This window comes from Haliotis rufescens, unplaced genomic scaffold (genome assembly GCF_023055435.1).
Source record: "Haliotis rufescens isolate VD_foot unplaced genomic scaffold, xgHalRufe1.0.p SCAF_7, whole genome shotgun sequence".
In the NCBI taxonomy this organism is placed as follows: domain Eukaryota; kingdom Metazoa; phylum Mollusca; class Gastropoda; order Lepetellida; family Haliotidae; genus Haliotis; species Haliotis rufescens.
Genome location: NW_025964361.1, coordinates 28,808,522 through 28,834,562, shown reverse-complemented (window position 1 = coordinate 28,834,562; position 26,041 = coordinate 28,808,522). Strand labels below are relative to the sequence as shown.

Here is a 26,041-nt window from a genome sequence, read left to right as displayed (position 1 = left end):
ATATAGATAAATAAATAAAGTTTAACATTATAACAACTTGAAGAATGCTACTTACCATGTTTCTGTACCGAATCGGGAGGCAGATTCTGGAATTCTGATTTCGACTTCATGTCTTCTGTATTTATACATCCACCCGTTTGGAAAGAATTTCGATAATTGTAGTTAATCCATCAATTTCTGATGTTTACAACACATTGTTATCAATTACAGGAACTATCTATCAACTTCTGACTAAACCAGACGGTCAGAGCTACTCATTTAAGAACTGTTAATTCGACATATCAGGAGTCACGTTACAAACACGACGGAAGAAGGCAGTACAGATAGTAAAATTCAATGGGTCATTAAAGTCACCTCCGTAAAGATAACCGCGTTCATTGGTTTAATAGGTACGGCATGTTTCACCGTCCTCTGCAATTAAGTCCATTAGGTTGGTAGGATACTAGGCCAACGGCAATTAGGTGTACGAGAGGTATAGTTCGGTGTCCCGTTTCCCTGTAAATCCCTCAATTTTCAAGGCGTTTATTATTGCATTGTGGGGTACCGCAGGGCGGTGTTCTTGCTCTGTTTGTATTTAGAGTCAATGGGCATGTTTGCACAATGCTTGGTTAATTATACAGTCTCTTACAAATGAGCTCGCATTAACTGATATCGAGCAGCTGGTTATTGTGACACATGACAAACGTACTATGAGATGGGATCGTAGATGCGCAAATACTTTACCGGTGAACAGAATTTTTTTCAGAAGTTTGAAAACTAATGTTTCAACGAACTACGCGATACGAATATGTTTTGTCACTAAAACATTTCACTGTATTTTTTTTTTGTTTATCTGGATAAAGGTAACGGCAACTAGACAAACACAGAATACAATCTCTAAACTTGGGTGGGGCTGTCGTTTCACATATGTGCTTGGTGTACGGATCGGCCGCCACAACATTTCACAAATGTTAAATAGAATTAAAATTTTGAGAGCATTATTTTCTGTCCCATCGAGTCTGTTGGAATTTTTTTTCAAAACTGAAAACAAACTCCAAAGTAGGAGGGAGTAGGCAGAATATCAACCATTGACCTGTAATTCAAGTCACGTCTTTAACTGTCCTTTCTTCGTTTCGTCTTTAAGTCATCAGACCGACATTATTTCTGTGACAATTCTTCATACAAAGAGGTTTAAACCTTTCATTTTTTTTAAATATTATAACAACTAATTCTACTGTTAAAAAAGGCGAGCAACTATGTAATTAAAGAAGGAGCTGAACAAGAAAGGCGATTAATCTATTCTCATATATAATCCCTGTGTGAGTGCTGTGAAATTTCCGTTAAAATTTTCGTTTCTGATATAAATTATTCCCAAATTCAGGAAAGAATATCTGTAAAGCTGCTTCTCCAAAGTCCAAAAGTTTAATATTTCATATTTCATAATATAATTATTTTCAGTTGACAAGGGTAGACCTGTCTCTTTAATTGATAATGAGTTGATACTACACAATTATCACTCCCGCTATCCAACAGGTGCGTTATTGACAACGTTCTATCGCGTTTATGAACGAAACAATCTAATGTGTTTATCTATGGGACCAGAAAACAAAATAAGAAGTTAAAAGTCGTGAGCATCGTGCTACACAATGATACGGGGTGTAGTATCTTGTAGAAGGATTATTAAAGACATGTCGGGGCTACTTTTTGTTTGTTTATTTTATATTTTATTTTCTTATTTATTATTTAGTCTGTAATGAATACGCTCTCTGAGTTGAATATATTTTACTTGTTTGTCAAAGGAAGCATCATGACGTTATGTGTCGGACTGCTTGTTGTCCGTTCACTCACCTGATGCAGGACAAGAAGTCGCCCTGAATATAGACATTGTTATTGTCGATGACAACCCCATGTATTATAAAAAAAAGGCATGACAACACATAATATAGTTCCTCCACCTCGTCTCAGACAATCTAAAAAGTTGCCTCGCACTCATCTTCAAATTTCGAGCGCAAGTGCAATGTACAGTGAGACTACCGAGAGTTTCTCTCTATCTGTATGACTGCTTTCGGTTTTTTCAGTAGTGTAGCAAACTATTTTCAGGTCAAAAAGTAAATCAAACGCTGTCAAACCTGCAGAATTGCTAGTTATTTAAATGATGTCTATACTGTAGAATTGATAGTTATTTTATGATTTTGGTTTTTCGGCAAGATGAAGCTAACGGGTCATTTACAGATGAATATACTGATAAAAAAAGGTCAGGTAGGTACTACTTTTAGTGTTTACAAACAAACATGGCGTCGCCCTTGTGGAAACGTTCATTGAAGCATATTATGTTACGCAATTCCATGTGTGTTATCATCATCAAAATAATAGCCTAAGATATCGAAAATCAGTGTCAAAATGCCAATTTCAGTTGGATCAATACTGCGGTGTCACTGTCCAAGTGTCTAATAACTAAGTTTGTTTTTTATGAAATCGAAAATTGAAGGAAATGTTGTTTAATTCCATTTATCTACTTAACCATCACTAATTCCTGCAACTGTCTGCAAAAAGTAATCTGTTGCCGGGTAATTCTGTGCAAAAATAAATTAGTTGAATGAAGATTGGGATGTGAAATAAATATACAACCACATGACCCCTACCTTGTTTGAAATTTAAATGTTTGCCCCAAAAAGCAACTTGATTGATTTTCAAACATAAGATGACGAAGTTACCATATCAGCTGTTGTGTATTAAGCTAATAAAAAAATAATTTTAAAAAGTTTTAAATCAAATTATATTTTTAAAAATAAGACCATGTAGAATTTGTCTTTAGGTGCTGACTAAACGCCAGTTTATCTTTTGGATATCATATCGCTAACTTAAGATATTTGCAAGTGAAAATCAAAAATGATAAAATCAACTTAGAAGTATAGCTTTTGCCCCTCATTTTACATGCAGCCATGAATGTAGAGCATGCCGTGATTAGCGAATGTCTCGTTTCATGAAAAGGTGTAATTTAATTCCTCCGCTTTCTTCTATAATACGAAAGCCAGTTTGAAAGCATTAGTTTTTTTAATCGAAATTTCTCTTTTTATCAACTATTTTCTCGAATGTTTGAGCTCTTACTCGTTATTTCGAATATTTCCTCAATATTTCAAGTTTATCTAAAAAGAAATCAAAATTTCGATTATTTTCTCGTTGCTTCGACTGTTTTCTCGTTATTTCTGTTAGTTTCTCTTTATTTCGATTATTTTCTCGTTGCTTCGATATTTTTCTCGTTACTTCGATTATTTTCTCGTTACTTCGATTATTTTCTTGATATTTCAAGTTTATTTCAAAAACTCAAAATTTGGATTTTTGTTATCGTTGCTTCGACTTTCTCTCGTTATTTCTGTCATTTTCTCATTATTTCGTTTATTTTCTCGTCGCTTCGACTATTAATCGTAATTTCGACTATTTTCTCGTTATTTCAAGTTTATTTTAAAAACTCGAAATTACGATTTTTATTGTCGTAATTTAAATTATTTTCTCATTGCTTCGAGTTTTTTCTCGTTATTTCAATTATTATCTCGTTGTTTCAATTATTTTCTCGAAATTTCCAGTTTTTGAAATGAGCTTAAAATAACGAGAAACTATGCGAAATTACGAGAAAATGATTGAAATAACGAAGAAAAAAACTCGAAGCAACGAGAAAAAAACTCGAATCAACGAGAAAATAAATGAAATTACGAGTAAATAATTGAAGTAACGAGAATTTCTTTTCTTTTGCTACCCCTGATGCCGACCATTGAGAAATACAAAATGAAATTGAGACCCTTCTTACAGATATGAACGATTGGTACATAAAGTACAAAATGTAAATCTTTAATTAAATACAATATCTCTGACAGAAGCACAAGTTCAACGAGTGCCTTTTAAACGCAAACAAATGTCTTTGAGCACCTACATGTATAGTCACATCCTCTTATATCCAGGGATCGCATTTCGGTAAACTTATATTAGTGCGAAATGCGAGGCCTGCAGATGTAAACGACGCTTTAGTCAGTTTCGGTGTTATTGTTTATGTACGTAAGTTTCATTGTATATCTGGTTTTGTTGTTATAACTTAAAACTAAACTATTGAGTTAATGTTTACACATTAGATCTTATATGTTAAAAATATCTAGTGCAAAGTATGTATACATGTACAGGGTGCGCACCTCCCTGTTTATCTGACATACATGTCAACATATTATGTGATTCTGCTTGTGTCACGACTTCTTTATTTCCCAAACTTGGGATCAAAAACTCGGGATCCACCCAGCCAACCCACGACCCCCCTCCCCCCTACAGCCATCCCTACCCCCACGACCCCCAAACCCCCTATATCCATCACTACCACCACCCTAAAACCCCCTACATCCATCCCTTCCACCACCGCCACCCAACGCCCCCCCCCCCCCCCCCCCCCCCCCCGCCATACACCTATCCATACCACCACCTCCAACCCCCCCTACATTCATCCCTACCAGCCCCACCACCGCCACCCCCCTACATCCATCCCTACCCCCACAGCCACCCCATGACCCCCAAACCCCCTATATCCATCACTACCACCACCCCCAAACCCCCTACATCCATCCCTACCCCCACAGCCACCCCATGACCCCCAAACCCCCTATATCCATCACTACCACCACCGCCACCCCCCTACATCCATCCCTACCCCCACAGCCGTCCCATGACCCCCAAACCCCCTATATCCATTACTACCACCACCCCCAAACCCCCTACATCCATCCCTACCACCAACGCCACCCTCCCCCAACATATATACCTTCCACCACCACCACCCAACGCCCCCCACCCCACCCCACCCACCCACCCCGCACACCTATCTATTCCACCACCGCCACCCCACGACCTCCAACCCCCCCTACATTCATCCCTACCACCGCCACCCCACGACCCCAAACCCCCCAACATTCATCCCTACCCCCATAGCTACCCAATGACTCCCAACCCACCCACCCCCATCCATCCCTACCACCACCACCACCTTGACAACCCCCAGCCCCACCCCCCACCCCAAAACACACACACACACACACACACACACACATCCATTCCAACCACAGCCACATCACGGCAGGAAGATTAAAGCCGTTATTCATTGACTCGAACTGTGGGATACCCTGAAACGTTGATGGAGGGAGATGGAAGAGATTTTGACGTAAAAGACAATATAGTCAATTAACTGCCACGTGGTTAGTCGGTTTGGTCTGGTTAATTAATATGTAAGTCTTTCAGTAACCTTGTCACAATATTGCAATAATATTTATCTTGTATGAACGAAGAAAATATAAGTCCATCTTGGCCCCGGGTTGCCACGAATAGCTGCAAAATGCTGATTCGGCGAAACGCAAGATTCATTTATTCACTCACTGCTCCGTTTAGGGGTTGCCATCACAACAATATACCCACACCCACCCCTCCCCAAAATGATACAAAAGGGGAATTCCTGGAGGAATGGCATCAAAGCGTGCAATCAGTATTTTGTAAAAGGAAAGGTGCATTTGACAATTTCCATTCAGTAATCGTGTAATGTGCTGAGGAAATACCACAAAATGAGATCGCTTAAGTGTTGAAATGCGGTTTTTTCATTTTAGTATATCGATAATTTATAAAAAATTGCGAATAAACAAATGTTTAGTGTTTCAAATCTGGGAGGCGGATAACCCCCTGGATCCGCATATAATGAGTGAGTGAGTGAGTGAGTGAGTGAGTATGGTTTTACGCCGCTTTTAGCAATATTCCAGCAATATCACGGCGGGGGACACCAGAAATGGGCTTCACACATTGTACCCATGTCGGGAATCGAACCCGGGTCATGGGGTGACGAGCGAACGCTTTAACCACTAGGCTACCCGACCGCCCCCGCATACAATGACAGACTATGGCAGTGTGTTTAATAACTATTGATGGCATCAGGAAGCAGTCTCACACAAGCTGTGATATGTGGAAGGGCTTAAACTTCTATACTTGACATGTAAAGGCGACTTGTATAATTCGGATTTTTAATTAACGCAAATATCCAATAAACCTAAATCCAATTCTGTCCAATCTCTTTGTGTTACGGTAGCAAGCACTAAAATCTGAATTTAATTAGATTGAATTTTGTGAAGTGAGGTTTGTTCTGGTGCGTCGTTCAATCGATATTCAAAAGCAGACATATCCATTTCAAATGACAAATGAATATTCTGTTTCAACAGAACTACAATCACATGGAAATATATATTCCGTTTCCAACTACCGCAGGACTTCGAAGTCTTTCCTGGGCAGAACAGGCCCCCGGTGCTTGTCGTTGAAACTGACTAAAGTGGGGCGTTAAATTTTTACTCACTCACTAAAGTGGGGATCAGGAGGTCACAGTGTGTCACCTGTCTGTCATGTCATGACTGACTGGTTGTCGCTAATGCTTTTAAACAATGGTATTTCTTACCTGGACTAGATTCTTAACGTGTAGAATAAAACACGTCCGAGAATTTTAATGAAATTTAAAACACGCATCCGATGGTTTTAACTCTCATAAAACCACCAAGGGAAATGTTTTGTTTCAAACATACTTTCCACGACCCTTAGGAATCGGACGTAAAATATCTCTTGCTATTCCTATTCTAACACCTATTTTAAATATGAATGTGTATACTATATAGAGGATATTATATAAAATGTTCTATTTATTACCGAAGAGGATGTCTACACACAGAGACGAATGTTAGTGTTTACCTATAAGGACAGCAAGTCGCAACAAAAGCGGAACCGCAATTTCTCGAATGAGGTAATAAATATTTTTTTACCAACGAGGGCAAACATATCGGGGTTCATAAAAATCTGGACTGGTTCCCTGATCCCCCGCTTGGTGTCGCTGCTCTTGCTCCGCTTTCCAAAGAAAGGACCGGAATCGCCCACCATAAAACATCGTCTGCTACAACAAGATGGCGGCTGTCAAAACGCATTGGGCGAAGCTAGTGAGCTCTGGAAAATTGTAGTTTTAAGAGGTGAGTATTGGTACCAACATAACGGATATGGGATGACAATGTATTCTTTGACTAATTTCCTGCAAATATTGACACGGCAGTGTTTTTTGTTTTAAATGGAGGACGACGAATTTCTTATGAATTTACCTTCTGAAGAGATTATCATCATCTTACGCAAGAAAATTAAGTTTCTGAGAAATTCTGTATGAAATTGCCGTGTTGTCAACTATCAGTTGCATGGACTATTACATATGCACTTATATTCATAATTCAGATGCTTGTCATTGTGTCTGGTAGTACGGAAATGTCATTTCTAGGCTACAACATGACAGAGCCAAAATGTCAATGACAGCACACGAAACTGAATTTTAACCGAAATAATATCTAGAAATTTTTTTAATAGCTTTGATGATTCCCGCATAAAAAAATGCAAAGGCAATGAAAGCACGAGTAAATATTTAGCTGCAAATACTTTATCGTTACAATAATTACGAAACGGGAATCATTTGAACTGGGCTATGTATATGGTCATGTACCCTAATTTCGTGGGTATATTAATAAATTCCTGAGCAAACTGAGGGACCATTTGATATTGGTTGGGGAGTGGGGTAGGGTAGGTAGGGTAACACGATTATCTCCCTTAGACCACTTACTGCATGATGGCGCCGCACGGCTGCTTGCTACCTTCACAACACACCGCGCTGGCAGTATAATCTTTTAACGACGTTTATAAACGTCTCGTACAGGTGAATGCTTCTATCTTGATTCATTGTTCGTCATTTATGAACGTCTGTTGGGATCGGGCGACGACATTTATGTCACACAAACTTACCGGAAATATCCTGAGTTCCAGATGCCTTGTTGCAAATGTGATCAATCTTTCAGAGTATCATAGTTACCGATTTACCCTAAAACATAACATGGCATAAACCCATATCACGTTAGATCAAACCTTTAACGTCACATTATATGTTTCATAACGGCAGGAAATGTGCAGATGACATGACGTATATTTTAGGATTTGCCGATCTATAAAAAGCCATACAGTTACTGATCGTTAGTAGCATTAAGGGCGTTCATACTGATTTTTGTGTTTCCAATCTCCAAGGTTTACCCAGATTTCAGAATACCTATTCAAGGCTTTGACGATCTATACCAAATATTTGGTAATTTAAACATATGTCTGGTCGACTATTGAGAGAAAGCTGAACCTCAAAACACAAATTTAAACACATTGTGGAAAAGACCTATTAAAGAGGAAGGCACATGTCGATAAAAAAAAAGAACCCATCACTATAAACATGATAAAGACATGCTGTAATTCAAAAACAAGGGCAACAACTCCAGCCCGGGACAGTGTAGTTGCATTAAGAAATTGTTGCAGGGACCGGTTACAAAGATCAACTAATGTTGGGGTACGACGTGACAAGGTTTGTTCAAGCTTATAGACATTATTGTATTTTTACCAACTCCCACAACTGTAATATTAGTGTATAGAGTGTATAGTTTACTTCCCAGTTGTAGCTGACAGGGGGGCGGTCGGGTAGCCTAGTGGTTAAAGCGTTCGCTCGTCACGCAAAAGACCCGGGTTCGAATCCCGACATGGGTACAATGTGTGAAGCCCATTTCTGGTGTCCCCCGCCGTGATATTGCTAGAATATTGCTAAAAGCGGCGTAAAACCAAACTCACTCACTCACTCACTGTGGCTGACAGTTAGCAAGTGCACTACAACAGTTCCACTGTGGAAACAATAGACAGACAAAAACATCAACAATGCAATAAGCCTTATTGAAAAATAACAATACAAATATCAATAGATGTATAGTAATAATTACAATGTGTAAAAATATTTCTACATTTTAGATCACATGCATCATATTGTAAAGAATCCATGCACACATTATTTATGAATTATGAGGTGGAAATGTTCTACTAAACAGCATTATAAATATATAAACTCATAGATTATGTAGGAAGCTCTTTTTTTAAATATCAATAAATTAATCAATAAATGTAAAGTCATAATAAACATTCATAACAATAGTACTTTTTTATGGATCACATGTTGGATATTTTTAAGAACATACCAACATATTTTTTAAAATAAGATGTTTGGTATAATTTATGAGGTGTAAACTGTTTTGATAAATTTCATATACATATATACATTCACATGTTACGTAGGAAGTTCTTATTGAGAGATATCAAAATATATTAATCAATATATTTATAGTAATAATAACACCGTGTAACAATAACACTATATAAAGATCACAAAATGCTATTTTAGAGACTATCTACACACAGTACTTTTGTACATGGCTATGGTTATGTGGTAAAATTGTACTCAGCAAATACATATCATACTAAATTCATATGTATTTACAGTTTACCAGGAATGTATTCATGAAAACAAATGGTATCTATATCTGGTAAACTCAATCATAATGTATAGGTATTTATATCAAGTATGTAAAACTGACTAATGGTAATGACATCTCATTTTTTAATAGTATAGTTCCAAATCATCTTTCTATTTATTACTTCAATTACACTTCCTCCCCCCGAAATATTGCTGATGCTACCTTGATGTTTTCACTGGATCACACACTATCCTAACCTGCTCCATGCTGCCTGTCCAAACCGAACCCATCCACTGTCATCTTCTATCACTCATCCCCATCCTTTCAGAAACAGGCACTCCAACCTCATCACTACATCAAATGACCAGACACAACTCTCAATAACATGTATACAATTTTAGCCATTCTTTGAAACCCAAGTCCATCCTTTCCCTCAAAGATGAAAAAAAAGAGGTACAATCGTATACCTATGAAGATCATCTATGCACTCAAGTGTCGCTCCGATACACAAGGCAGGGTCAAGGTCGGTCCTATACACACAGCAGGGTCAAGGTCGGTCCTATACATAGGCAAGGTCCATCTGTGCCGATCCGCCTTGCACTTGAGTTATGAAGGTGAACTTCAGTGCCCTGTCTTCAGGGTGTGGCTCAGATTCATGGTACCAAACGTGCCGCTCACATTCTTCCCATACCTGTCAACTCTCACGCATCTCGCGTGAGCCTCACGCATTTATCACCTATGTCACGCTCACACGCAAGGTTGAGAAATTCTCACGCATTCAAATAAAATGTGGATGAAACATATTTTGAAACGCTTTTCTCTTTCGATTTATCGCGATTGCAATCAAAACCAGTTTTCACCCTGGCTTCGCACTCATTTAGACATCCAGGGGTTGACAGCTATGTCTTCCAACTTTGAGGCTGAAGAGAGGAAATACAATCTGGTGTGTACTTCAACATGTCCACTTCTTCAAGGTGCTATATGTTTAGAGGTGTAGAGTATTTGAAAGAAATTGAGGTGTTAAATATGTAAATTAAAATAAAGTGATATGTTAACACAGTGTTTTGAATAGCTGATTATGTCTTTAAGATGATTATAAACATTTGGTAAAGCCAGAATCATGCATTAAGATTCAGTCGTTATCAAGAATTCAGAAATATGTTTTCTTACCTTGGCAAAGATGCTGAACTGCCCATGTCCCATTGCAGGGACTGTGTTCATGTCATTGTTCTGAAATAAACAAACATGTAAACATTATGATACGATCCATGTGTCTCCTTTTACAAACACCACCTTTCCAACTGCCAGATTGTATAGAAAGAGTACCAATGAAAACATAAAGTTACATACCGAAAATATACTGAACTGGCTGTGCCCTGTGGAACGTTGGGTGTCCATTGCCTCTTCCTGAAATTAGAACACGTGTATGACAAGAACAGCCTCCCTCCAATGCGCCGACCTTGATACAAGAGAAAGCAATAAGGCACCCTATATGACAAGTTTATGTATGTAACGCTTCGTCCAGAATACGATGTATATTCAACAAAGAATGTTGTCTGGTTGACCTGGATAGTGCTAGAGGAATCCCACGTTCTGATTAAAATCACGGAAATCCTATAGGCCTTCTCTCTACCAAACACCCCCATCTATATTTGCGCATAATAAGAAAAGACCCCCTGCAAGGAAGCTATGCTTGTCGTTGGAGGCGACAGTACCGATCGGATGGCCAGGCCGGGACTTGATTGTCATTGCCATAGTGCTCGTGGATTGTTGATCAGATTATCAATCGTTACTTTGTCTTATCCAGACTCATTATGTACAGGCTGCCGCAAGAAAGTTGGAATATTGTGCGGCGTTAAACAACATGTAAACAGGCTAACAAGCTAACCCTAATGGGATGATAAAACAAATCAAAATATTATTATTAATATAGTTCATCCTTCTCGATGGACACCTTAATATAACCCCCCAAAAGAAAAAACTCACGACAGTGACGAATATAAAGAAATCTTACCCCGAAGATGCTGAACTGACTTGGTCCAAAAGCAGGCAGCGTATCCATTGCTTCGAAAAACTGTTATAAAGTAGACACAAAGACATACAAAGAAAATGTTTGTCTGATTACTGCCTTCTTATTTAATTCCTACCGTCTTATAAATGTAATGACGACTTCTTATTTCTAAGAAACTTGTTTACTTCAAACATGACCCCTCCGTGTGTGTACTACACTTTGCGTGTTTCATGTGCTGAATTTACTGTCTTTTACAAAGACCAACAGACGTAAAACTGTTACCTGTTGGGCGGCATGTCCGGCGATGGTAGAAGGGAGTCTCCGTACCCCAGTGCCTGATGTCGACAGGTAGGCGGCAAGACCAAGTTTGAGAGCTGCCAATGGTATAGAATAAATACATTAACGGCAGGTGATACAAGAAATGATAAATAATAAATTGCACGATCTGCTTCATAATCCAAGTTTTTTCTTCACTGAAATGCATGATTCCTTTTCCAAGTATGTCTACTCCAATATGATAGTCGCGCGTATTGACATAAAGGCGCTGAAGGCCTGAGTTCGATTCCCCACATGGATACAACGCCGTGATATTGCTGGAATATTGCTGAAACCAGTGTTAAACCCAACTTCCTCACCTTAGTTCTGAAAGAAACCGCAAATTAATCCAAAACAATGAAGAGTATGAGAGAAAATATTCATAACAGTTCATAAGACAAATTTATGTAACTCTGAAATTACTACCTACCAAGCATTGTTCCGTTATCTAACTTTCAGGGCATATACAACTTAACAAAACTTGATAACATAATATATTAACACTATGTGTGTGACATGTTTCCAAGAACACGTAAACTCATTCATAACATTCTAGAGTGTGAGAACAGTACCTAAAACCATACCATACACGTTCTCGCTGAAGAAAATTTGAGAAAGTTTCAAAATTACCCTCCTACCAGACATAATCTTCTTGATTAACTCTTTGGAAAGAGTTTGAGAAGTCCCGTAGACGTATAAGACAGTGTATCATCAACAAAAGCAGAGACAATGTGCTTTGCATGTGCACATTCAGCGATTGTCGATGACGAATGAAAACGTCGCCACAGTGACGTTGTCTGTTCAAAGGGACGCTACTCTGCAAGTTACGAGGCGCGACTATTCAAACCCGTGACAAAAATTTCTGCGGTTTGTAAGTTGTTTTTTATCGTTTTTGGACGGTCATGTTTATCGCGGTTAGTCGCGCTATGACGGGGTTTAGCATCACACAGACATTTTAAATACTCCGATGATGGCTGTTTTTAAGAGAAAGTGCCTTTTACAGTTGTTCATGTCATTTGAGAGAAATCAACGAATGTTTCCTAAGTGTCCGAAAACCCATGACAAGGGGATACGTTAAATTACCTAAATATATTGTTTATCGAACTCAGAATACTGCTTATCGAACATGAAACACCGGCGTGAACGGAATGTTGGGTAAGAACACATTTCCGTTGAACAAGGGACTGCCGTGCACAAGCATTCAAGTCTCGGTTTGTTTGTTTGTTTGTTGTGTGACGTCGCATTCAGAAATATTCCAGCTCTATGACGGCGGTCTGTAAATAATCAAGTCTGGACCAGACAATACAGCGACTGACATGAGCATCATGAGATACGATGACATATGACTCAACTGAGTCACGAGCCTGACAACCCGATCCCGTTAGTTGCCTCTTACGACAAGCTGGGTTGCTGAAGGTCACCTCACTGGCAGAGTCCACGCTCCAAGTGTATTCATTCGTCAGTGCACCACCTCGACTCGACACATAGCTGTACTGTGGCAAACTTTCCAGCCCTCCTGCTGTTATATCAACTGCACGGATTATGCAGATCTGCGGACTCATTAACCAGGTCGTGATTTCAAAGTTTGTTCAGCAGTATGTGAACCGGTTTACCGGTATGTGAACATGTATACAATGGTATGTTTGTACCCGCGTACCTTTGGTATGACCTATCGAACTAAGATAAAAAAGACATTAGAAACCATGGTGGAAGTTTATAAATGAAACAAAAAGTATCACATCCGAAACCAAACATTCAGAGACTTTTACCAAAATATAAAGAGGTCAGAATGTTTCGAGTGACGTTTGAAGCCTCTGTGTAAATAATCAAGTAAGGATCAAACAGACCAGGGATTGATATTATGAGCAATGATCCACGCTTTAGGGGTACGATGACATACAAACAATCACGTCACCGAGCCTGACCATCCGATCCATTATGACGCCTCTTACGGCCAGCATAGGCTGGTAGGGTCCAGGTCTGACCCTGAATCACTATTGGAGTCTTTCTTAAAACCGACCAATTCACCCACCCACTTCTAACTTCAGGTAAACATTGCTTTCTGTCTCTTCTTGTATAAGTAATTGTTAGCGAGTTTTCAAATGTTTTGATCTATCTTTCTATCATATGATCACAATACGAATATAAATTTTATATATATATATATATCGATGTAGTCTGAATGTACACAAATATATACTGATAAGTATCAAGTCCAGCCCATCGCCGGAGGTTCAAGGTATGTCCTTCGGGGCCATATAACAGATTGTATGACTCTTCAAAAGGTAACAATGTTTTCGTATTAAATCTTATAAATTTGTTTGTTGGTTTGCTTCAGCAATGTTCCAGCTATATGACGGCGGTCTGTAAATAATCGAGTCTGGACCAGACAATCCAGTGATTGACATCATGAGCATCGATCTACGCATTTGGGATACGATGACGTGCATCAACCAAGTCAGCGATCCTGACGGCTCGAGTCCATTAGTCGCCTTTTCCAAGCATGGGTTGCTGAAGACCTATTCTAACCCGGATCTTCACAGGTAAAGTTTATTAGAATTGAAATAGTAACGTATAATAATACAGCTGTAAATAATAAAGACCAAGGGAAGTCGGTTTATATAGTTATTACTTGTGGGTAATAATGGATTTACGACAAGTTTATATAAATGATAAGGCCAAACAAATAAATGTATGTTTCCGGTTTTCCAACCGCTCCTATTCTGGAACCCCCCAAAGCTTAAAGCAAGAAAACATCACAAGACTGGGCCTAGATTTTCGAAAAGATCTTAGCTAAGATTAATCTTAACAACTTACCTTCAAAGATAAGATATCTTAAGTTTAAGATAAGATAAATTTTCGAAACCATCGTAAACCTGTCGCAGATCGTTCAGAGCTATCGTTACTCTGACAGAGTACTCATTTGTGTTTGAGATTGAAAAAGCGGGGTGTTTCCCAATGACGTCACGGTATTTCCAAGCCGCTAGCAATAACAACATGGAGAAGTGACACGGAATTGTTAGGTCACACTGTTTAACACGCAACTATTTGAGTGACATTCCGTACAATTATACATATGTCCTACATGTAGACGTTTCGTTCTTATGATAAAACGATGCCATGACCCGAACACAAATAGCCTTCGTGTTCAATGCAAAAGCATTTTTCAAACCCAATAAATCTTATAATCAATAAGTATTGTGTTGCCACAAATGCCTCTGAAAGAAGTCAACCACTATTTAAATTGAAATAATGTGCCAAAAGATACTTCACTATTTCCCCTGCCAATGGTCCTCTGGCGAGCGCGCAGAACTTTATATAAACACATAGCGTCAAGGACTAAAGTAAGGGACGTTATTCTAAATGAGAATGACGAGACCTTTGATCAAACAGCAGGCCTTCAGCATTTGAGATGCGTGTTCAAGTCTGATGATACGTGATGTATACTGGGTCAGTTTGACAATACTGCATGTTTTTGTGTGTTTATGTCAAAAGTCAAGTTTATAGAGAAAACACCAACATTATACCTGGAAACACTCAATACAAAAATTGTTCAGGAAGCAGCGCACCCACGATCGAGCCAGTTACAATGACAATGTAAGCTTGTTAAGTTTGTCTTGATATGTATACATCCATTATATTTCACGAATAAACAAAGGACTCAAATAAAATATAAAGCTATTTTTATTTAGATGATGTAATTATATATTTTTTTATCTGTCTGGATCCATACTTATTTTCAAAATGTGAAAGTGACACTAAATTTCGTTCAAAGGGAGACAATTTAGGAATTGTCAAGTTATGTTGTCTCATGGAACATGCCACATGTTGACGTGAACATACATGTAATGTAGTCCTTTTCTATACTTTTAGATTAAGTTGAGCTAATAAACTGATATGTCTGATTTGATGCAAATCTGACTGAGGAGCGAAATAACTACATTGTGAATGTGTGAAATTTATTCCTGAAAGTATTATGATGACGTTTGGCTTGTCTGACAGCATTGCCGAGGGTCATTCACTAGTATTTGTCCGGTGATCTTACAATGATTGTATTGTCTGAATGGTCTCAATAGCTATATTTTTTAAATATAACACGGCGAAAAGAACACTTAAATTTAAAAAAGACTGTCATCAATTATTATTTTAAAATCGTTCCATTGAATGCAAAATTCAAAGATTATTAAAGTGAAACTGTCAATTTCATATTGATCAGTAAATTTAATTCAATAAACATTTTCTGCGAAATTATATTGGAAAGAGTTCAAACTCTGCTGCTTTTTATGACATTTTAAACCCAAACGAGCATGGGAACCTTTTTTTTATTTGATTTTACCAATCGCCATTCTTGAAAATGCGATACGAAAATCTGTGCGTAACTTTTGCTGTCAAAATTTTTAAAAATTGCTTTTCGTAATGGAATATATCTATGCCGCTAATCACCTGTTGCAGTTGTTCAACAGACAATATTTAATCACTTGTTATCAAATATTTGTCTTTCAATAACATAGATGGCCTACGTGTTGTTTTTAAAAGGAAACAATATAGAATTACTTTTTATAGAAAAATATTTAATATATTCTTTATACGAATATACTACACAAATATTTGATCACATGGATGTCCTTGTTAAATCAATAAATACACTGTATAGTTCATCCCACACCATTTCCTCACAGCGATAGTCCCTTCGCGGAGCTCTCTATATTTTTTCCATTTGGCTTGGCCGGGCGAATACGAAGGGAAACCACTCTCAGTTTAAGAATGGAACGTCAGTTTGGATGGGTTCATGGAAGTGTGAACGATTTCAAAGCGAAGTTTAACCAGCGCTTTGAAATCGTTCACACTTCCATGAACCCATCAAAACTGACGTTCAATTCTTATAATTTCAGACTTTGTAGTTTACTGGTCTCGCCGAATAATATTGTAACACTATTTGCTTAAACTTGAAGTCCTCTGGTTTCGCCAAAGAACATTACAACAACGTTACTTTATCGGTATTTGCCGGCTCTCGGTCGCATACGTTTCCCCACTCATACTCAGTTACGCAAAGAAAAATAGTTCTTTGAATATGTACAGCATAATCTAGAAATATGTCAACATAGTTTCATTCTCTGAACAAATTTACAAACAATATTTGGGATAAATCAAATCTTAAAAATAGGTTACAGGAAGTTGAACAAAAATATAAACATGACCTCGATGCACCGACCGAGGCGAGGTCAATTTTCAAGCGCGGATGTATACATGACGTCACATAAGTTTGTAAAGAGGTGTATTTCGAGTCGAACGGGAGCATGATACTTACGTACTGCTGTTGAAAATGACGTTCATGGAGCAGTTATGGAAACACCCCGACGCGTGAACCCTCTCATGGCACTAGCAAATTCGGAATATCACCGATTAATGAATGTGTTGCTTGTGTTTGGATAATCGCAAACCTATCCGGACGATGCGGAATGGACTGGTTGGGGTTGAACAGAGTGCTCTGAAACTTGTGTGTCTTGTGATAATTTTCAACGTCAGGGTATGTTATATTTGAAGTTTGGGATTTGTCGCGTGTGCTGTAATACTTTGCTTAGCTGGTGTTTCTTGTCACCTGAGATGGACCTACTGTATGACCTGATACCAGTTTCATTTCTGTGCCCCGTCATTCCTCCTGTTACCCCGCTTCTCGGCCTAGAATGCACGGAGAAGGTCGGCCAACGCAGAAACCGGAATAGCCTAGGCCTAGTTGATTTCTTATTCCGTCTACGGATATTTTCTCGACTCCGATGACCAAGCGATAAAACAGGTAGGCAAGTTTTGGGGTTTTTTTTAAATTTAAGTTTCTTTCCTTACCTTTTTATGTTTTATGGTTTCTCAAAATCTTAGATTTTTTCCCCGATACGATAGTAAATTGGATTTTAGTTTGGGATTGATCAGGAGCAGTCGCGTTTGCTCTGTCAGCGGCCACATCTGAGCAGGGTACGACATTGTTTTCATTGGTGCAAAATTCCTGTTATTTCCGAAAACAAGGCATCAAAGTCAATATCGCTCAATAAATCAATTTCGTTCACCTCAGTAATTTTACAGAATTAATTTTCTTCACTTGCGTTATTAGTATTGAAAGTTAACCATTCCATATCCAAATCATCGCAAGGACAATTAAATCCATTAATTTTTGTTTCATGTAGCAGCTAGACGACATCATCTATTACCAGAACCAAAGCATTTATTTATTTATAAATCAGATGAAACGTTACAAGACCAGGCAAAAATACAAAATTAATTATTTTGCTGATAAATGCAGGTATTAAAAGAAAATAGAACAACGAGTTGATCGTAAACATACCGTCCAAATTTCAAATTGCAATTCAATTGTAAACTTCAAAGTATGAAATTATTAGAGTATGAACTAAGATAAGCTGCCCCTGAGTTATCAATGAGGTCACGGTCATTACTGTAGCCTGCCGACACCTTCCGTTTAAAAGGTATGTTGTTTCACATTTCTTCAGCATGGTGAGGTGAGGTGAAGTTGGGTTTAACGTCGCGTCCAAGATTATTGCACTTATATAGCGACGTGCATGTACGTGTATGTGTGTGTGTGGCTGCTTGTACTAGTCCGGACTGATGCCGATTTATAGTGCTAGCTCACTGAGATACCATGCCGCAGTTTAACATGAATACCCCACTCAGACACAGTATACTGACTCCGAGCCGACCAGTCCTTGTTTTAGCCCCTTAATGCCGAGCGCCAGACAGGGTAACAACAAGTACAATCTTTTAACGTCTTTTTGTATGACGCGGCCCGGGATCGAACCCTGGACCTTCCGCTCTCCGGGCGGACGCTCTACCACAAAACCACGGAGGCTCTTAAGCATGGACTCGGATAGAAATATATTGTAAGCTATCGACTCCATAGTTATGTGGATCGCTATCGCGATTAAGAACATTTCTGACTTGAAATCTTTAATGCGTTCTTCATGTTTTTGAAGTGTCAATTTGAATTACAGTTTTACAAAATGAAATGTCAATGTTTGAGCGTAAAGCAGACTAATTGTTTGGCAAAATATCTATGGCAAAGGATGCCACCATCTTGGATGAAGATAAAATAAACTTACGACAGGTATGGGGCTATCTTAGATTTACGACAGACTTAGATAGCTTAGGGCTACGATCGTTTCGAAAATCTAGCAGGCCTCGATTATCCAGTGTATTATTTCCCCACTCTACCATAATAGCACAAAAACGTTGTTGAAATATACTCTCGAAACTTATGACCAATCTTTCCCTATTTAAAAGTGTTGGAAATCGTAGTACTGAACTTCTAAAAATTCCCCTTTCGGCATCGTCTGCTAAGTTAACCATGTTTGTAAACAATATATCACGTGACTGACGTCATTAGATGCCGCGCGGTAAAAAAAATATGGAAACGTTTTCGGGACATCTCTTATACTATTTTACCGTTCGTTCCAATGGTTCTAAGATACTTCTTTATGTTCTTTCAGACCAGTGCGACCGTTCGTGGTCATTATAGATCCAATTACAGCATTGATCACCTGGATAATGCCTATAAACTTGTTACCGAAGAAAATGTATCTGGACAGAGGACTGCAGCTAGATGGGGTGTTCCAGTTTCAACACTTAAAGACCGTCTTCTCGGAAATATCAGCCTCGACACAGTCAAGTCGGGACCGATGCCGTTATTTACAGCAACACAGGAATCATTCTTGGCCAGTCACAGTCGGGTTATGGGGGAGATTGGCTATGGTTACACTCGTCAGGAGACAAGCAACCTTGCGAGTTACTATGCTGTCCACTTGGGATATCGGGATCGTTCTCATCCATTGAGTTTACGGTGGTTGTACAGTTTCATTGATAGATGGCCAGAACTTAAAGTCCAGAAACCACGCAAACTGGAGGCTGCAAGGGCGAGATCGGCGACCAAGGAGAACATTTTGAGGTATTTTGAAGAGCTATCACAGGTCATAAAGAAGCACTGCTTGGACAATTCTCCTATCATGCTACCTTCAACATCGACGAGAAAGGCCTCTCTGCCGACGTTACACCCCCGGAGATTGTTGCCGGTGTTAATTGCAAGGCACAGACCGTGACATCGGGGAAGTCTAAAACAGTCACGATTATTGCAGCTGTCAGTGCAGTTGGCGGGAATGTTCCTCCTTATTTTGTATTTCCTGGTAAACGGATGAGAGAAGAACTGCTGTCCGAAGCAGCACCTGGAGCCTCTGGCACTGTGTCTGAGACAGGATGGTCGAATGCGGATGTATTCAGTACCTACATGAAGGATCACTTGGCGAAATACCTCCCAGCTCGTGACGCAGATTCACCCGTTCTTACATTATATGACGGCCACAAGAGTCACGTGTCACTTGGTTTAATTGAACGAGCGAGGCAAAATCACATCATATTGTTTGTTCTTCCACCTCATACCAGTCACCTTTTACAACCGCTTGATATCGGGTGTTACGATCCTTTTGAGACCACCTGGATTACAGCCTGTCATTCATTTCTGGGAGAGCCATCAGTAAACACGACATATGCGGGATAGCATGTAAAGTGTTCAATTCCACTTTGACGCCTATTAACATTGTATCTTCCTTCAGAAAATCTGTAATCCACCCGTTCAACTCAGAGGTTGTTGATGACTTGCTTGTCATGCCTGCTCGGTCTTTTACCAGGCCCCCGCCGTCTGATTCGGAAGGAAATGCGGTTGTTACCAATACTGATTGTGCTGCACGAGATTTTCTGGAATGTCGGGATGGCGTAACAAGGTTTGATCAAACTTATAGACATCGTTGTATTTTTACCAACTCCCACATCTATAATATTAGTGTGTGGAGTGTATAGTTTACTTCCCAGTTGTAGCTGACAGTTAGCAAGTGCACTACAACAGTTCAACTGTGGAAACAATAGACAGACGAAACATCAATAATGCAATAAGCTTTTTTGAAAAATAACAATACAAATATCAACAGATGTATAGTAATAATTACAATGTGTAACAATAGTACTACATTGTAGATCACATGCATCATATTGTAAAGAATCCATGCACACATTATTTATGAATTATAAGGTGGAAATATTCAGCTAAACAGCATTATCAGCGTTAGAAATTGGCACTAGTCCTATAGTCCTTGCCAAACTGCCCAATGGTAAAGGTATCATAAGGACTAGTAGAAATGTTCCCTTTTTAAGGGTTTTGCTATATGTTATCATTATAAGGACTAGTGGAGGAAAACTGTTAGTTTCTAACCCTGATTATAAATATATACATATTTACATTCACATCTTACGTAGGAAGTTCTTATTGGAAGATAGAAAAATATATTTATCAATAAATTTATAGTAATAATAACACTATATATAGATCACATAATGCTATTTTAGAGACTATCTACACACAATACTTTTGTACATGGCTGTGGTTATGTGGCAAAATTGTTCTGTTCAACAGCAAATACATAAAATACTGTATTCATATGTATTTACAGTTTACAGGAATGTATTGGAAACGAGTGGTATCTATACCCGGTAAACTCAATCATAATGTATAGATATTTATATAAAGTATGTAAAACTGACTAATGATAATGGCATATCAATTTTGAATAGTAATTTTCCAAATAATCTTTCTATTAATAACTTCAATTACTCTATACTATATTTTCTTACCTTGGCAAAGATGCTGAACTGCCCATGTCCCATTGCAGGTGCTGTGTCCATGTCATTGTTCTGAAGTAAACAAACATGTAAACATTATGATACGATCGATGTGTCATCTGTTACAACACCTCTCCCACTGCCAGATTGTACAGAAAGAGTAACAATGAAAATAAAGTTGGGTGTCCATTGCCTCTTCCTCAAATTAGAACACGTGTATGACAAGAACATCCTCCCTCCCATGCGCCGATCTTGATACAAGAGAAAGCAATAAGGCACCCATTATGCATGATATTTGCGCATAATAAGAAAAGACCCCCTGCAAGGAAGCTATGCTTGTCGTTGGAGGCGACAGTACCGATCGAATGGTCAGGACGCGTTTGATTGTCATTGCCATAGTGCTGGTGGATCGTTAATCAGATTATCAATTGTTACTTTGTCTGATCCAGACTAAATTATTTACAGGCTGCCGCAATAAAGCTGGAATATTGTGCGGCGTTAAACAACATGTAAACAGGCTAACAAGCTAACCCTAATGGGATGATAAAATAAATCAAAATATTATTATTAATATAGTTCATCTTTCTCAAAGACCAACAGACGTAAAACTGTTACCTGTTGGGCGGCATGTCCGGCGATGGTAGAAGGTAGTCTCCGTACCCCAGTGCCTGATGTTGACAGGTACTTCAACATGTCCACTTCTTCAACTTGAGGTATTAGAAATGTAAACTAAACTAAAGAAGTGATATGTTAACACAGTGTTTTGAATAGTTGATTATGTCTTTAAGATGAATATAAACATTTGGTAACGCCAGAAGCATGATTTAAGATTCAGTCGTTATCAAGAATTCAGAAATATGTTTTCTTACCTTGGCAAAGATGCTGAACTGCCCATGTCCCATTGCAGGGACTGTGTCCATGTCATTGTTCTGAAATAAACAAACATGTAAACATTATGATACGATCCATGTGTCTCCTGTTACAAACACCACCTTTCCCACTGCCAGATTGTATGGAAAGAGTACCAATGAAAACATAAAGTTACATACCGAAAATATACTGAACTGGCTGTGCCCTGTGGATGGTTGGGTGTCCATTGCCTCTCCCTGAAATTAGAACACGTGTATGACAAGAACAGCCTCCCTCCCATGCGCCGATCTTATGGAAATACAAGAGAAAGCAATAGTAGTATGTGTGCATGATGAGTTTATGCTATAATACATGCTTAGTTCTGAACTCCATACTGCCGCCATATACCTGGAATACTGTGCGGCGTTAAACAACATGTAAACAGGGTAACAATCTAATCCTAATGGGATGATAATATAAATACTATCATAAATATATTTCTCGATACAATATCGTCTGAGTAGAACCCCAGATGTAATTGACAACCACGACGGATATAAGGAAATCTTACCCCGAAGATGCCGAACTGACTGGGTCCAAAAGCAGGCAGCGTATCCATTGCTTCAAACATCTGTTATAAAAAACACACAATGAGCAAGTCCTAATATATATCAAATGTTTAACCGCGTACGTGAGCTAAATTGTTTCATCACCGCCTTCCTGTTCAATTACTGCCGTCTTATTGAATCTCTGCCTTCTTATTTCTTAAGAAATGTGTTTCCCTTAAATACCACCCCTTAAATTCGTATCTGAACTATTATTTTGCGTATTTTATTGGTGATAAATTTACTTACTTTTGTAAAGAAGAACAAGCATAAATAAAACAGTTACCTACCTGTCGGGCGTTATGTCCGGCGATGGTAGAAGGGAGTCTCCGTACCCCAGTGCCTGATGTCGACAGGTAGGCGGCAAGACCAAGTTTAAGGGCTGCCGATGGTATGGAATAAATACATTAACGGCAGGTCAGACATTAAATGATGAATAATAAATTGCAAGATATGCTTGATATTTCAAACGTTTTCTTCACTGAAATGCATGATTCCTTTTCCAAGTAGATCTACTCCAAAATGATGGTCGTATAAACTTTGACGGCGCTGAAGGACTGTGTTCGATTCCAAGTAAATTCCGTTTGGTATTAACTTACAAATGAAGAATATACAGAACGCGTGACAACATCTATTAACACTATGTGTGTGCCATATGTCTGAAGGGAAACGTAAACTCATTCATAACAATCAAGAATGTGAGAAAGTATTATATGAAATCATACCATTCACGTTCTCACTGAAGACACATTGATATCAGTTTCAAATTATCACCTACCAGACATAATCTTCTGTTTGGGAAGAGTTTGGGAAGTCCGGGAGATGTATAAGACAATGTATTAGCAACAAAAGCAGAGACGATCCTCTTTACGCGTGCACATTCGGCGAACGTGGATGACGAATGTAAACGTCACCCTCGTGACGTTGTCTGTTCAAAGGGACGCTACTCTGCAAGCTACGAGGCGTGATTATTCCGCGGCAGCTATGCCGCCATTGTCCATTTGAAAAAGTTTTCTGAAAAATCTTTGAGACTTGTGGGATAATTAAAATGTGGTCTTAAGGGTAATTGAATAGAAAGTACATGTAGTTCTATATTTTAAACAACTGTTTCCAACATTAAAATTCACGACGTTTTGTTTGTTGTTGAGTGTTTATTTATTTTTTTAAAACCTGAAATGCATAACATTTGTTTGAAAGTCTACCGCAATAATTAGAGAGAGACACATTTTTTCTGAGTAAACTAGGGGAGACGATTGGTAATTTAAACAAGTGTTTATAACATGCCATATCTGGTCTTCTAGTTCTTAAATGTCTCTATATATTGTTGGTTGTTCAGTTATATTGATATTTAAAGCCTGAAAGGCATGACACGATAATGAGAGAGACAGTGCCAACTTGTGTGTTCATCACAAGCAGAATGCACTTTGACCTAGTTACGGCCTGAACCGGCTACCGCCTCATTTACAGTGGAAAGACATTGTTTATCAATTTCAGTATATATTGTAAATTTAATCTGATCAAAACAGATTGCCGCCGTGTTCATGTAACGCATCAAAGGTTTTCTTGTCTTCTCTAGTAATATACTCATGGAAAAAACAAATCTCTGGCAATCATTTCATATTCTTTGATTCTACATGAATTAAATGTCTGCATTAAATGCTTTTAAACAACAAATAAGTCTGAATTACGTTATAATTGAAGTGGATAATACTTATTCATATACTGCTTATCAAACTTACGAAATATCGGCGTGAACACTGCGTTTTGGGACAGTGGGCGTCTCTCGCGCAACGGAAGAATCAAGAAGTTCTATTGAACAGGGGACTGTGGTGCAGTGTGACGCGGTGCACATGGAGTTCATGCTAGTGTGTTCGTCAGCGCGTCACATTATGACCCGGCATCCCCACAGGGGTAATCTGAGATCATCATCCAACGTGGAAGATGCAAATGGCGTCATTCCGTGAGGGGATTCCAGATTAGAAGTAGTCCAGAACAACCTATGCTTGTATACAGGGCGACTACATGGATGGGGTGCTCGGTGACCTGCGTGGGTGATTGTGTGTCATCGTACCCCGGCGGCGTGATCGTTGTTCATAATAAAAGTGAGGCGACACACAAAAGGAAATTACGTCAAGGGAAAACATATAAGACCTAATCGCGTTGATGCCGTAACAGACAACATGGGTCTTTATCACCGACTCTACTGCCAGCTGGATCGGACAGGACTTAGATATGGTAGGAACATTTATCAATGCCGTCCGGGTATTCGGTGGCACAAAGCTACCCAAACTAGTGAATTGGGTTTTACGCCGTTTTGAACAGTATTCCAGTTATATCACGGCGTGTCAGCTCAATGTTGGAGGAAAGCCCGAAGTGACGCAGATCTAAGACGTTCATCACTTTGGTGAAACCCATGAGCTGGTGCTGCCAAACCTAGAAACATAAACCGGCAAACCGGTATTCGAACCCATGACTTTAGGTTTCCGGTGTGCCCAAGGGACGCAACTCTACACAGCACCCTTAGAAATAAAGCCATGCAATGTTCATCTAATAGATCTACTCAGTAGCCAGTGAATCTAACCATCCTTCTCGATGTCTCGTGGAGTTGGTGTGTGAGTGTTGTTTAACGCCAGTCACCAATATAATCAATATGAATAATCGAGTCCGGACAGCAAATATGTGGGAAACTGGGAAAGCGGAAAGCTTGAGCGGCGATCCCCACCATCGGGGCAGAAGAAAGTCTGCCAGGTCACAGGGTCTGACGACCCGATCAATAGTAGTCTTATGACAAGCACAGCTAGGTTACTGCAGAGACCAAATATTGAATTACTTCTGACGTCACAGACATGTGGGATCAGCTACATGGGGCGGTAGCCCAGTGGTTGAAGCTTTCGCGTCATGCCGGTTCGATTCCCAACATAGATACAATGTCTGAAGGCTAGGTGTGGATTGTTGGTCAAGCTATAACCAAGACATCACGATGACAAGCACCATCACGATCAGCCATGAAAGCCCTGAGCAACCGATCAGTTTCAGTCGACTCTTACAACGCGCATAGGTTACTGAAGGGACCAATTCTACCACGGAATTTCTGTAACATTGGTTACTGCAGGGACCGATTCTACCACGGAATTTCTGTAACATAGGTTACTGCAAGGACAAATTCTACCACGGAATATCTGTTACATTGGTTACTGCAGGGACAAACTCTACCACGGAATATCTGTAACTTTGGTTACAGCAGGGGCCAA

At 39.1% G+C, this 26,041-nt stretch overlaps 2 protein-coding genes across 3 annotated transcripts; one reads left to right on the top strand and one right to left on the bottom strand.

Moving 5' to 3' along the window:
* Window positions 1-8,859: 8,859 nt before the first annotated feature.
* LOC124146961 lies at window positions 8,860-12,980 on the bottom strand. Of its 2 annotated transcripts, XM_048388271.1 has the most exons (6): window positions 12,309-12,980; window positions 11,638-11,729; window positions 11,359-11,418; window positions 10,695-10,751; window positions 10,515-10,574; window positions 8,860-10,264 (listed from the first exon to the last, which is right to left on the bottom strand). In XM_048388271.1, exons 1-6 carry the CDS (start codon window positions 12,313-12,315, stop codon window positions 10,244-10,246), a joined length of 297 nt encoding a protein of 98 aa, XP_048244228.1. In that variant the 5' UTR covers window positions 12,316-12,980; the 3' UTR covers window positions 8,860-10,243. The 2 variants fall into 2 exon arrangements, with proteins under 2 accessions (XP_048244228.1, XP_048244227.1); XM_048388270.1 differs by having other exon boundaries at window positions 8,860-10,574.
* A 5,592-nt stretch (window positions 12,981-18,572) lies between these two features.
* LOC125376196 lies at window positions 18,573-22,037 on the top strand. The gene is made up of 3 exons (XM_048388147.1): window positions 18,573-19,762; window positions 19,864-19,985; window positions 20,153-22,037. Exons 1-3 carry the CDS (start codon window positions 19,128-19,130, stop codon window positions 20,518-20,520), a joined length of 1,125 nt encoding a protein of 374 aa, XP_048244104.1. The 5' UTR covers window positions 18,573-19,127; the 3' UTR covers window positions 20,521-22,037.
* The last annotated feature ends 4,004 nt before the right edge of the window (window positions 22,038-26,041 follow it).

Coding starts and splice junctions, on each gene's coding strand:
- LOC124146961 (XM_048388270.1), bottom strand. Junction 10,752..11,358: donor GTCAGTTCAGCATCTTCGGG/GTAAGATTTCTT, acceptor TTCTAATTTCAG/GAAGAGGCAATGGACACCCA. Junction 10,575..10,694: donor GCCAGTTCAGTATATTTTCG/GTATGTAACTTT, acceptor TGTTTATTTCAG/AACAATGACATGAACACAGT.
- LOC125376196 (XM_048388147.1), top strand. CDS start 19,128: ATGGTTCTAAGATACTTCTTTATGTTCTTTCAGACCAGTGCGACCGTT. Junction 19,763..19,863: donor TTAATTGCAAGGCACAGACC/GTGACATCGGGG, acceptor TAAACGGATGAG/AGAAGAACTGCTGTCCGAAG. Junction 19,986..20,152: donor GGCGAAATACCTCCCAGCTC/GTGACGCAGATT, acceptor GATCCTTTTGAG/ACCACCTGGATTACAGCCTG.